Genomic DNA, 13644 nt, shown 5'->3' on the forward strand with positions numbered 1-13644 from the left:
CACCTCTAAGCCTCCTCTGCTCCAGACTGAACAAGCCCAGCTCCCTCAGCCTCTCCCCATAGGGCTTGTGTTCAAGTCCCTTCCCCAGTCTTGAAGGGACTGATGAGGAGCTACTGGGAACAGAGGTCAAAATAGAGGAGGGATCTACTCACCCAAAAACCTCTCCAACTCTTGATAAGCCAGGGAGCTACAGAGTCTGATGGCAGCAGACTGGGAAGGATGTGAAATGTATTTTTATGAGCCCTTCCATGCACTTAACAGTTATTGGGCAGGTGCAATTTTTAAACATACATGAAACCCAAATTACAGATTCATCTTTACAAAGTTATCTGACTTGGAAGGTTTAAGGAAAACTCCCCCCTTATTGGTTCTTGCAAGTGCAACAGAACTAGTACACAATGTAGAAAAATACTTTAAAAGGATACATCAGCTGTTTTTATCACCTAATTTCTTTCAAATGTAATGTGATTAAATCTTAGGGTGGTGGGTTTTTTTTTTTAATCTAACACCTTGAAACTCCAGCCCGGTACTTAGGAATTATTTATAAACAGCGTCATAAAAGAGTGCTCGGGTGCCAACACTAATCAACTTCTTCAAACCACTTCAAAGAAAATCAAAAAACCTTTCCATCCACAGATCCTTTTGAGGTTTAACTAGGAGCGTGATTTAAAATTCACAAGAAAACCCTTAGGTATTGAAGCTTTAATACACAGCTTTCTTGGACAAACGTTTGATAAAAAACGAAACATACCATTATATACACCATATCATGCTTTAATATTGCCCAGGGCTACTGTAAATGCTCACTTTGTACTAAATCTGGTTTTCTCTCTGCTTAGTGGCTGGCAGCAGATGGGGCAGCGTAATTCACTGATTTACTCATTTGCACACTTGTAAGACTCCTCTAAAGCATTTTCCCTAAACATATGACACAAGGGCACAACCAGGACACCCCTGTGCGTCACGTTTAACCCCCTCCCATCAGTATTTAATACTGGAGGGCCGAACCAGCAGCCAAATGAAGTCAGAAATATCCAGAAAATGCCTTTTTCTTCAGTAACTTATCACGTTTCATTCCATGTTTAGTCTTGATGGCACGTTACAGGATTTGTTCTGCCAAGCAAAGCGAGTTTTAACATTCAATAATGACTTTAGTGATAACAAAATTAACCCTGGAGTAACACAAAAAAATAGCCGGAGACGCTGAGTTCTATTGAAGACCAAAAGATTCTATGATTAATATTAATGCGACAAAATTTGCTTAACTTGTAAGGGAAATCCTTTGTCAAATAGGAAAAGCACATAGTACAAAACATGGTGAACATTCTTGCAGAACTTTTTCGCATTCTTCAGGGGTTTGGCTGTAAAGGAAGAACTCCCAGAAACGCCACTTGGATCCTCAAAGCTTTTCTCATTAGCACAAAGCAAGATGCACTGTAGAAAACCATCCTCTTTGTGTATGAAAGAGTTATCAGCCTTCATGTGTTTAAGGTTTTTAGAACAATATTTCAAAGCCTTAAGCACAAACGCAGCCGCACATTTGACCTACGAGATTTTCGAGATGGTTGTAAGCTACAATCATCATTAGACTTGCTTATATTTTTAAGAGTACTTTAGATGCTATTATTAATTAAAAAGGTGTTCTAACTTCACACCTGGGATAGATGCAACCCTTCTTTTCCACACATCTCTGTTTGAAATTTCCTCTAGGGCTAAAACTGTCTAGCAAGGCAAGATCATGAAAATTCATCACTCCACTGATGGCTCTAATAAGGGGTTTTTTTCCTTCTAAATAGTCAGCACCTTCTGCCATGATCAAAAAATAAAATCAACTCTGCTACAGATTTCTGTTACATTATTTTCCATATAATTTATTCTTAAAACAACATTTAGGCTTTAATTCTAACTGGAGTTCCTTTCCTTCCTTAATAGTTCTTTCCAGACCCAAAGCAGACGCGTTTTTCCTTTGACAAACAGCTGCTGTAGTTCTACCTTTAGCCTCTAAGTCATGAAACGGAAACCTGCCTAATTCTGCTCAAATAACACTGCGGGGCTTAAGGGCAAATGTTAGCTCAATGCGAAGAAATTTTATCAAACTGCATTAAATTCTTCCCCACATTTTCCACGGGTCTATAAAGCAGATTGATTACTCGTGCTGCCTGCATGGGAAAAGGCTGGACACAATTTGCAGGATTGGATTTTTTCTTTCCCTCATATTTAGCAGCATTTCAATCAACATCCATCTGATCAGCACCACTACGAGCTCACGCACCTCTAGTGATAATGATTTCATTGATGCTGCAGCAGAATTTTCCTAATGGTTTACTATGGTTTTAAAGAAACATCAAAGCGCCGTGACACCAGCTACCCCTGACAGCTCACGCAGAACTAAAATTACAGTTCAGTTGTGCATATCCAAATATAATCTGCCTAAGGGTGAACAGTTTGTAAATCAAATCATTTGATTGAGCCTACACGCTTTTATTGTGCAGAATACAGCCTTCCCATTCAATTTGCGGGGTTTCGTTAGACACACGAGCTCCCTGTTCCTGCAGCCGCTGAGCACTGGAACTCATTAACGGCAGCGAGTAACGAACTAATCAAAACCCAGAGAATCTGCCAGCCCAGGTAGAATAGGAAACCAAATTTACACCTGACAAAAGGAGTAATTAGCGAGCTTAAAGACAACAGGAAATATCAGATGGGGCACAGAACACATTAATAATTGATACGCTAGAACTCTTTGTTATTCCCTTAGAGGGTTTCATTGTTATAACTGTTAAAGCGCATTTTTTATTAGATTACCCACTAAAAAAAAAGAAATTAAAAGCATCTTACCTATAACTATTCCAAAATGCTCACCTTTTCCTTTTTCCTCCCCCCCCAAGACACAGTCTGAGAAGTTTTATCCATCATCTGCCCACTGACGCGCAGCTTTAAACAGGAACTGAACGAGCTATGGTGTCTCAGTTTGCACTCACCATCCGCGTTGTTTTGCTTCAAATGGTCTATCAGAAACTGAATGGGATCATCTGGCTTATGAATTAATAGTTCTTCAACCATGTTCTGCAAATAAACAGGACAAAGTCAGAGGAAAATCTAATGTAGCTATGCAGTCATGATATACTGTATTTTTACAGCAGTGTTACAATGAGGATCTTGAAGGGTTTATAAATGTCTGCTTATTTTCTCAAGGCACCTTTCACAGGCAAAACTGAGACTAAGGAACCTATTTTAGATGCTGAAAAACTAAATTAAAGCACAGTCAGAAAATTGCCAATTAAAAAAACCCCAATCTATTCGCTTTGGCTTATTTGTGGCACATAGGGACACCAGAAAGGTTTGGCTTGAGCAGTTGGTGTCGATAACGGTTGAGGCAGCACTGACATAAAACCATACGAGGAGTTTCAAAAGCAGAGTGAACTTCAATGAGCGTCTGCAGGGCAGGTTAAACCCTCTCACCCACGTTCCCGCAAGTTTCCAACCAGCCAAGGGAACTGCAGAAAACACAAAACCAACAACCAAAGCAGCACATCTCGCTTTTAGAACTGCACTCGTCTTCCTCCTGCATGAAAAATAAAGGAGGGGGGGAAAGGCTTAGAGCATTTCCTTGAATGCCTGTTTGGAAGCACGTTTTAATCTGAAATGTTTGATGTTTTACAGGGTCTGATTCACAGGCAGGGGAAGGATCGACACTGAGGTTTTCTCACCAGACATTTCAGCACAGCCCAAAATTCTGCAGTTAAAAGAAACATCGAACAGCAACTAATGTTCTGCCTTAGATTATCTACTAAAATGCTCGCACTGGAACAGGACATCTTTTCCTAAAGATCAGCCAGAACGCTAAGATTCGCAAGTAAATTCCCTAAAGTCTGTGTATTGCATTAAATTTTATACTCCAACCAACCGATTGCCTTTTATTGGTGTGGTCTGTTTTCTGCTTTATCCGCTTCATTAGAATAATTAAAACACTCCGTTTTGTTGATAAACTGTTTCACATTGCAGTTCTGTGCTTAGAGGTCTGAGGAACACAGACCATGAAGTATGAAATTTGTGGTTTTACTGGAGGTTAATTTAAAAATTGTTACTTTCCAGCAACATTTATTTAAACTAAGAAATCAGGGTTTGGCAGTACAGTTATCAGGAGCTTGAAAAATAACAAACCTAGAATATTTGGTCTTATTACAACGCAAAATTGTTCAGGCTGACACTGATTGATGCTTTCACTGTTTCATTCCCAAATCCTACCAGCGCTTACACACACGCTCCATGTTATCCAGTTTGATTTCACACCAGCAGTTCTGTTCATCTCTAGGGGAGTTTCATGGTTTGGGTCTCATGTTTTAGGTTTCACATTTGGGGTTTTGTAAACGTTTCAAGTTGAGGACAATCATTTCAAGCTGTGTTTGTTTGCACCATTATGTTGCTACAACAGAAGGGAAGCATGGAAAGAAAACCCTCTGAGTAAACGCCACAAGCAGTTTATGTAACAGGAGGTCCTGCAGCTGCATTCGATGCCTCGTGGCATTCAAAATATGGTATTTCCATTAAAAAACCCACTAATGTTATGCTACACTGAAGATGCTAAATGGCCTTTAAGTTACATGAAAAAAAAGAGGAGATTAAAAAAAATAAAAAGGGAAGAAGTATTTGTGTGTTTTCCAGTGAGATTTGAAGAAGTTACAAGGCCTTAGGGCACAGAAAGCAGAGCTCCGAGTTAGTACACACGAGTGTCTCTAACAGCTTCTCACATCCGAACGGCACCAGAATATTTAATCCCTCACACAAACTCCGCAAAAGGGCTTTTTCCAAACGTACAGAACAAACCGCACCTTTCTCTAAGGCAGGGAAACCCGTCTTGCTGTTCGCTGAATCCCCGCGCTGTAAGAAGCGCAGTTGGGTGTATTTTTGACACACTTCTCCGCAGAAACGCCCCGACAGCAGCAGGAGGAACGATTTTAAGCGGCTGGTGCGGATACCGGGGTAACCGCGCTCGGCACCGGCGGAACCGCCGCCCGGGGCTCCGGTTTTCAGTTTGCTCCCTCCTCCTCCTCCCTGTCCGGCCCAGCCCGGACTCACCACCTTCCGCAAAAACTGACATGCATGAAGCCTTGCAAGCGCCAGGCTATTATTAAAATAAATTAACTAATTAAGAGAGCGCACGTTGCCTCAGACACCCGCCCGCGCGCTTCCACAGGAGCCCGGTACCGGCTGCGGGGGGAACGGCCGCGTCACTTCCCCCCGGGAACCTTCCCCACGGCCGGGCCTGGCTCGGGGCTTCCCCCGGGAGGAAACCGGAGACCCGGGGCCGGGTGCCCCTCACCGCCCCCCGGACCGGCAAGGCCACCCCCGCGCCCCGGAGGGGTTGGTGGGGCTCCCCCGCGGTGCCCCCGTGGCAGGCACGGTCCGTTCACCTGCAGGAGCCGGAACAGCTCCCGCTCCTCCGCGTAGGCGCCCACCGGCGGCGGCCACGGCCGGGCGGGGGCGTCCATGGCCGCCCCTAGCAACCAGCTCCGCCGCGTTGCGTTGCTAAGGTGTGCGTCATCACCCCGCGACGCGGCGTGGCCCCGCCCCACTCAGCGCTGTGGGGCGCGATCGCCGCCTCGGTCACAGCAACTGGGGGGGTTGGCGTCATCGAACGGCGACGCGCCCCACCCCGGGGGGTTGCTAGGAGACGGCGGCGCGGTTGCCGGGGTGACGGCGGCGCGGCGGGAGAGGCCGCGGGGGAGCCCGGTCGGCCCGCTCAGCCGCTGCCGCTCCCGCCGCTCTCGCCGCGGCTGCCGCCCCTGCCCGCCCGCCGGTAGGAGCCGCAGGGCTCGCTGCGCTGCCGGGGGCGGGCGGGAGCGAAGGGACGAGGCCCCGGGCAGCAGGACGGGGCCTGGGGGGCCGGCGGGTCTCCGGCGGGGGGTGGAGGCTGCAGGCGAGGCTACCCCGGAGCACAGTGTCAAAACGGGGAAAAAACAGCCCCTCGGGCGGGCAGGGATGGGGTTAACCACGCCCCCCCCAGCTCCTCCAGCCACCTTCCTTGAGTGTTGGAGTTGTGAAGCCACTTGGGCAATGGTTTTACACGGGTAAGAGAAGCCATCGCTCCCCTCGGGCCTTTCGCCGCGCTGCGTTTGATGCATCGCCACATTATGTTTACAATAGACCCACTAGGGTTTATGGCATCTGATTGTCAGTGCTCCCCGCTGGGTTCTCTGCCTCTTTTTGCAGCATCATTACAACCTCATTGACTTGCTGTTTGGGGCCCTGGGACTGCAGAGCTTTAACACGATATATCTCATCTTTTTTTTTTAAAGTTTTCTACTAACCTACGCATTTCCAACTCGAGTGAAAGACACAGTGACATATGTACAACCGCATCATTTCTAAAAAGTAGCTTATTTTCTCTCCTTCTCTCCCAAAACGCAGGAGGGAGAAAACATGAATGAGGTAAAGGAGGCTCTAAGAAATATAGAACAGAACTACAAGCTCTTCCTGCAGCAGCAGTTCACGTTTATCGGGGCGCTGCAGCACACCCGAGAGAACGCGCACGACCTGATCAGACCGGTGGCGAGCATCAGCCAGGTACAAAGCGCTCCGCACAAAGTTCTCTGCCGATGAGAACAGGGACCAACGCGGCGCTGTCGCGCACTTGGGTCTAGCTCAGGGATGAATAAATGTTTTTACTAACAGAAGATGCACAAAAACTCTATAGTAATGTTGGCGTGTAACTCTGCAAACTGGTGGAAAAAGATTAAGCAGGGAAGAGAAATACCTGTGTTAGGCCTTCTCCTTTGCAGAGAAGGAATTTTATTGCTGAGCATCAATTTATGACTTAGCTTAACACCAGCATTTTGCTGCTGAGGCATAGCCAAAAAATACAGGCTACAAGAAAACAATCAAGCCAACCTTCCTTCCCCAGCCACATGTGGAATCTGTAATCCTTAAAGTGTAGGAACCTGCATACATGGCTCTTCCCCCTGGTATCGGTGCTGCTGTATCTTTCTACAGAGCTTATTAAAAATAATGGCTGTGTTACCGAGGTAGGATGATGGATTGAGGGCTGAAAGTCCCAAGTGAGCAAGGGGTTTTCTGGGCTGGTAAGTGAATTGTCTTGGAATTTTTATACCACGGGATGTTTGAAGCGGTGCGAAGAACTCAGACCACCGGCAGACAGAGAGGGAAGAAAAACCTAAAAGAAATTGGAACAGTGGATGCGAGACAGCAGAACCCAGGCGGATGACAAAGCCAGAGCGAAAGCCAAGCTGTTGTTCGGATTAGGACACAGAAGTGAGCTGGTTGTCTTTTCTGAGGGCTGACTCTAATATAAGGGCTTTGCTTATGACATTGAAGAAGATTGAGACAAATGTAATGCTGAACCATTTTTTTCCAAAAATAGGCATTGAGGTTTTAGATAACATTATGCTGGTTTAAAAAGCGCCAATATTTTTGTGATATTGAGCAATTCTCCTGAATCAGCCCAAACCTGTTTTAAATTTTGCATTGCACAAGAATAAAAGTAACAGATGCAGAAACATGCGTGCGCTCAGCCTGCAGCTGACCTGACTGCCAACCTTCCTGGAGTGCAAACACAAACTAGAGAAAAATATATATATTGCACCGAGCTGGGACTATGGCTGCATTTCTAGCCCATAAAGCTGTGCGTGGCAGCTGATTGTGTGTTGAGTGATGACATTTCTCAGAGAAAAGATGACAGCACAGGCAGGGGAAAGGTTGAAGAGCGCACTGTGGTCAGGCAATGGCTCCTGAGACTTCGGGATGCAGCGGGGTATAAACTTGAAGCCCGGGTGGTTTTGTGAGACAAGCCCCTCAAGTCGCTGCTTCAGCCAGAGACTCAGATCACCCAGTGCATCCCTGCAGTGCAGAGCCTGGCGGTGGCCGTGACATTGGCCCGGTGCAGGGGCCTCTGTGAGCCCCCCGGCCACAGCTCCAGGGCCAGGACTTGGCTGACAGAGCTGGGCACCCCCTGTGAGCACCGTTCATGTCCTGGGCCCTGTCCTGGTGGTGCAGATGCATTAACTCTCTGCTGTGGATGTAGACAACAAGAAGTCCTGTTATCCCACTGGTGAATATCCAGGCTAAAATGCTCTTCGCTTTAGAACTATTTCTGCTCACAGCAGCGATAAAAAATCCTGCCATTCACATGGACACAATGCTCAGCAAACAGTGTGGAAGGAGGAATCTGCACTGGAAATGGCCCCGTAGGGGCCATTTTTTCTTACAAACCTGCTGAGGGTTTGCCCAAGCACATAGCACAGCTTTTCTGTATGCGGGAACTGTACCCATGTTGGAACAGCTACTTCTTGTCTTGAAATCTTACAGAAAGCACCGAAGGTGTTAGAGTCCAGCTATGGCTCAAACCAGCCACTCAGGATTTTATATTCTGACCACTCATGCCTGTGTTTTCTTTGGAGAAGCCACTTAATCTCTGGGCATAATGATTCATCATGCAACGCCATTTGCTCTAAGTAACAATGCATTCAAGGCAAATAGGGGATACCATTGCTGTGATAGGTTAGTGAGAACAATTTAAGTTAAATGAGTTTAGTTTGCAGGCATGTCTAGTGGTGCTGAGTAAAGAACCATGAAGAACACAGGATGCAAACACATCAAACCATTCCCAGTTTGCTCACTGCTCTGCACGGGCAGCCGTGGCTGTGGCAGAGGGATCCCTGCTCGGAGCAGACACAAAACTCCCCTCACACTCAGTCCACAGCAGAGCTGTGGCTCTGGTTGCAGTGTTCCTACACTTCTTTAAAGAGAAAAGCAAGCTCCTGGTGTGCTGACGAGCAGATCCATCACCCCAGCCTTCTTCAGCGAACACCTCAGCCGTGCTGTAGAAATCTTACTACCTACCTTGGTATTGCAGTTTCCATAGTGCAGAGTCACAAGAGAAAGCAGCTTCTCCTCACTAACCTAAGAAACTCTGCAGCATAAGTTATATTAATTTAACATGCACAACCCTGTCTTTCCCCATGTACAGGTACAGACCTACCTGGACCATTATTGTAACAACACCACGGACAGGCGTATCCTCAACATGTTCCTGAACATCTGCAGTGACCTAAGCAGGCTCTGCCAGAAGCTGGAAGCCATGCATTCTGGTAACAACGTCACCAACGGCATTCTGGAGAGATGCAAGCTGCTCTTGAGCCACAGCAACGACCTGAGCGCCATCCGAGCTAAGTAGGTCTCTCCATCACCTTGGTTTCTTTGAGGTGATTTTCAGTGCCGCAGGACTGTCGTAAAAAGACAAGATTCCCGCTTCTCCATCAGTTCTGTTACAGCCTCCACTCACAAAAAGGGTGTTGATTTGTTTATTTGATCATTTTATGGATGCATGGAAAGGCATATACAGGCAGGTAAGCCCCCTGAAGTCCCATGCAATGCTCAGGCAATTGCCTCCATCTCCTGCGCTGTGTGTAGCTCATTTCTGTGCAGCGTCTCTTGACCTCTCCCAGCCCTAACCCAACACTCGTTTCTCAAGGTGTAATTCTACCCGTGTCACATCCTATTGCTGTCTGTCCGTTCCTGCTCTTGCCAGGGGCTCTCAGGGTGACACTGTGGGCTCTCCAAGGCTGCATTCCTGGGACTGCTCTGCCAGTTGTTTCCTTCTGTCCCACAGATACCCTCATGACGTTGTGAATCACCTGAGCTGTAACGAGGCAAAGAATCATTACGGAGGTGTGGTGAGCCTCATCCCCATCGTTCTAGACTGCATGAAGGAGTGGGTGACCCACATGGAGAAGCTGCCACAGCGCGTGCTGCAGAACGTGAGTGGTGGAAGTGCTGTCTCTGAGAAGAGGGCACCCCAGGACACACCAGCTAGGGCGGCCACTTCCCAAACACCGCCTGCTGTGCACCCTGGAGCCCAGACCTCAGCTAGTAACAAAGATAATGTAGCGGTACAGGGGAGTAAACGTGTCTGGAAGAAGCTGAATGACACAGAAAATGACAGGGAGAAACTTAAGGGTCCCTGGAAACCACCGGGTAGACATGCCTTTTAGAGGATCAAAGTTCTTCTGCTTACCACCCTTAATCAGGTGGCTGATTAAAGTCAGTGAAATGAATACTAGAGATCCTTCCTATCCACGTCCTCTTTCTGAAGAGTTAGCCCTGTAACCCAGCCTTGGAGAGACGCAAACTTCCCTCCCTTGCTGATGTTTCTGCTCCTTAAAGTCATATCCCAAAAGAAGCAGCTGTAGCACTGCAGCTGGTCCCTTTGACCAGCACTGCAGTGAGAGCAGGGAACTGTCAGGAGCAACCAGGTTCTCATCGCGCAGATACGAATCGTGGGCAAGATACCTGAAATATGACTTTACACTTTCTCAGACTTCTTTCTGAGGACCATCCACTCACTGTCTGAAGCTGGAGGTGTGAAGAACCTGCATGTCTGAAGGACACGATGCAGAGCAGCAACAGCTGCTCATTACGGATTCAAACGTATTTGACTCGTCCCTAAAGTTCCCTCACCCCCGGTGAAATTGCCCAGATGTTTGGACCAAAGAATCACAGTTTACAGGACACAAATATCTCCCTTCCATGTCACTGGCTACAGGAAAGATCATTGAGGTTTAGCTGCACCACCTCTGCTCTGCTGCATCCTCCTTGCAGGTTCTCACACCATTGCCAGCATCTGCCACTCAGAACATCTTCCCTTACATCCATTTGACTCCTTTGCTGTCAGAGCTGGAGGTGTAAAGGATGTAAACTTCATTTTGCACTTAGTTTGGTGTACTAACAATATCCAAACTTGAATAAAAACACCCCTGTCCTCCTCAGAGCTCTGCAAAGCTAACAATGTCATTTTCAGTCGACGTGATTCATAGGAATCTGGTGGAAGCAGAGAGAAAGCTGTGGCCATTATCAGATGGTTTCTTTTCAAAGTGCAAGTGAAAATGTGTGTGATTTCCCTTTTGGAGATTAGAATCCAACTTGCCTAGCTTTCAAAGATGTTATTAGGCTTAGATCATTAAAACTGCGAGACATTTGGAACAGTCTCTTGCTGCTTTTATACCAGCGCAGTGACTTTACACGAGTGCTGACAACAGCTTTCTTTCCAGCCTGCTCAAGGAGGGACAGAGTCACAGGCTCTCCCCATTCTCTGCAGCCAATACACGTTTTTGGTGGTGTTTTTAATTGAAGCACTGTTAATTACAAACTGAAGATCTCAATGACGCGGTGCCTTCCCTGTATCTGACTGGTCTTTTCCCCTCCCACAGGCAAATTAGCTCCTGTTCTTTGCTTCCTGCTGGAAGACACTCCTGAATAAACGATTTCCCCTTGCATGCCTGGCTCAGTCTGCTAAAACTGTGAGAAAGTTTTTGCCTTAAGATGGCCAGATTCTGGCAACAAGCAGCCAAAAAAGAAGGGAGAATTAACACAGGAGAGAGCACAGGAAGGAATGATAGCTCAGATGAAATGAGTTTTCAGGATCATGTTTTCCTCACATAAGCCCACACTTTCTTTTGCACTTTTTTCCCCTTCCCCTGTGGACTTGTGCTGCAATGCAATCCAGCTGTCCACGCTGGAGGAGAAGCCTATTTTTAGGAGACATCATGATCCAACTAAATGGAACCTTGGTGAACTCATCAGGGTGACAAATCCTGCTGGGGTGATGTGGAGACCTGCAGGTGTTGCTTGGGGCTCAACGTGGGGCTCCTCAACGCGCCCGTTCCCCTCTCGGGCTCTACTCGAGAGCCCGGCCGCAGAGGCGGAAAAATCAAAGCTGCTCACAGCTGCCCTGTTGTGTTTGATGGTGCGAAGACAAGTGTCCGGTGACGGCTGCTGTCTTGGAAAGTTTTTCAAAACAAGCACACACACACAAGTACATGGGCTAAAAGATGACAAGTGCTGGGGACACAAGGGGATGCTATTCCCAGATCTTGTTTCCAACCCTGTCATATAGTTTAAATTTGAACACACAGGCTGAGACCAAAATTATCCTCCAGTTTGTAGTTCACTTTCAGGTTTCAGGGTACAGCACAGTGCAAATTCCCTGTCAGAACAGGCCCAAACCCTGCCAGTCCTGTTGTCCATTCATACCTGACCAAGGCTACGGTGCACATGAGAAACACAGTTCCCAAACCTTAATAAGAATTTCTAGCGCAGCCTTATCCTTTCAATCAGTTTTAAGCAGCCAAAATTTTAAGACACAAGCAGAAAAATGAGCGCATAAATCGTGCAGTCTGAGGTTTGGTAATGACATGACCAGCATTTCTTGGAAGACGGCAAAGTTAAGGCTCACAAAAACATCTAGACAAATTACTTAATTTCCATACAAGTTCTCCTCTTCCAGAGTGGATGGACACTTCAAAAGACAAAAAGATACAGCAAGAATTGTTTTTCTCCACTACAAATCAAGCTGTTTGAAGAATTTACATAAACAGGATGTAAATGCCAAACACAGAAGTGCAATAAAGTTCTACTTTAGCCTCTGTGAGCATAAAATGGCAAGATACACACTGAGAAACCAGGCACCAAACTGACTCACCTAGAGATCTGTCAGTTAGTCCAGGAAATAAATGCTGCTTTTTTGTTCAAAGAAATAGAAATACAGGCTGCTAGGAGATGATCTCAACAGAATCCTGGCATCTGTAGGCTATAAATTACCTCTGTGCTCCCCTTGATTCAGGTTTTTGTCAAGCTGTAACCAGGCCAAAATATTCTGTACATTAAACACCTGGCTCCAGCATCTCACACACTGAGAGGATGGAATTGTAGAATCATTTTGGTTGGAAAAGGGTTTTAAGATCATCAAGTCCACCCATTCCCCCATCCCTGGCACTACCCCATGTCCTGAGAACCTCATCTCTGCCTGTTCAACCCTTCCAGGGATGGTGACTCCAGCACTGCCCTGGGCAGCCTGTTCCAATGCCCCACAGCCCTTTGGGGAAGAAATTGTTCCCCAGATCCAACCTCAACCTCCCCTGGTACAACGTGAGGTTGTTTCCTCTTGTCCTAGAGGTGTTCATAGCTCAGACCCCAAGAAGATCAAGTGTCAGTGATGGTTGGGGGCTCTTGCAGAAAGGGAAGAGGCGATTTGAGGGGAAACTCAGCATCACCCAGATCTCTCAGCATCCCACAAATGTCATCAGAGCCGATGCAGAGATTAAGTGGCGGCTTCGTGGGGCCTCTAGTGGCCACAGCCAGGAAACGCTCCATTAGTGACAGCAAGCAAAAGCTCCTAAAAGCAAGTTTTGAAAAGTTCTGACCGTCGTGCTGTCCTGCCAGTCCCACATCCATGGGGCTTTTTAACGTCTGTCACACGGCAGGAAACCCGCAGGTCCAGCAGCGCCGCAGCCCTGGTCATTTTCCCAAGATGCATAAGGCTGCCAGTCTGGAAAAAAAAAAACAGAACAAGAATACAACCTTAAGCTACCAGGTTAAACTTAAATGGTCCCAAAGTTCCCCTTGGTTTGAGAAACTGCCCCCCTGTGTGAGCAGTGACTCTTGAGTGAGGTACAGAGGAGAAAAGCACATGGACAAGGGCAGACGGAGCTTCTGACACCGTCCCCAGCTTTGCAAACAAGTCTTTGACATTTGGATCTATTAATTTGTCTAATCACTGTGTAGTCTCTAGGCTACATGAACAATGCCATACAGAGAGCTCATACACAGATTTGCAGCACTGAATTGTTT

At 46.8% G+C, this 13644-nt stretch overlaps 2 protein-coding genes across 4 annotated transcripts in view; one reads left to right on the forward strand and one right to left on the reverse strand.

Annotated features, from left to right (window-relative positions):
• AK8 (adenylate kinase 8) overlaps nucleotides 1-5519 on the reverse strand; it is a 61948-nt gene extending 56429 nt beyond the window's left edge. The window contains exons 1-2 of one of the 2 annotated variants that reach the window (XM_065853998.2): nucleotides 5415-5519; nucleotides 2982-3066 (exon numbers count right to left, since the gene is read on the reverse strand). In XM_065853998.2, coding sequence (XP_065710070.1) covers nucleotides 2982-3066; nucleotides 5415-5492 — 163 coding nt within the window. In that variant the 5' untranslated portion in view covers nucleotides 5493-5519. Of the gene's footprint in view, nucleotides 1-2981; nucleotides 3067-4832; nucleotides 4948-5414 lie in introns of those variants that run through there. The other variant, XM_071817325.1, reaches the window with a different exon arrangement.
• Nucleotides 5520-5705: 186 nt separating this feature from the next.
• Nucleotides 5706-11291, forward strand: SPACA9 (sperm acrosome associated 9). 2 transcript variants are annotated; one of them, XM_065854044.2, is made up of 4 exons: nucleotides 5706-5800; nucleotides 6412-6567; nucleotides 8987-9189; nucleotides 9629-11291. In XM_065854044.2, the coding sequence occupies exons 2-4, from the start codon at nucleotides 6424-6426 to the stop codon at nucleotides 10008-10010; spliced, it is 729 nt and encodes a 242-aa protein (XP_065710116.1). In that variant the 5' UTR covers nucleotides 5706-5800; nucleotides 6412-6423; the 3' UTR covers nucleotides 10011-11291. The 2 variants fall into 2 exon arrangements, with proteins under 2 accessions (XP_065710116.1, XP_071673427.1); XM_071817326.1 differs by lacking the exon at nucleotides 5706-5800 and adding an exon at nucleotides 5984-6071.
• The last annotated feature ends 2353 nt before the right edge of the window (nucleotides 11292-13644 follow it).

This window comes from Patagioenas fasciata, chromosome 20 (genome assembly GCF_037038585.1).
Source record: "Patagioenas fasciata isolate bPatFas1 chromosome 20, bPatFas1.hap1, whole genome shotgun sequence".
Lineage (NCBI taxonomy): Eukaryota > Metazoa > Chordata > Aves > Columbiformes > Columbidae > Patagioenas > Patagioenas fasciata.

Bases quoted from the DNA above. Each gene is read 5' to 3' on its own strand.
- SPACA9 (XM_065854044.2), top strand. From the start codon at position 6,424: ATGAATGAGGTAAAGGAGGCTCTAAGAAATATAGAACAGAACTACAAG. The intron at 6,568-8,986 runs GTACAAAGCGCT...CCCCATGTACAG, and splicing joins CGGTGGCGAGCATCAGCCAG to GTACAGACCTACCTGGACCA. The intron at 9,190-9,628 runs GTAGGTCTCTCC...TCTGTCCCACAG, and splicing joins CTGAGCGCCATCCGAGCTAA to ATACCCTCATGACGTTGTGA.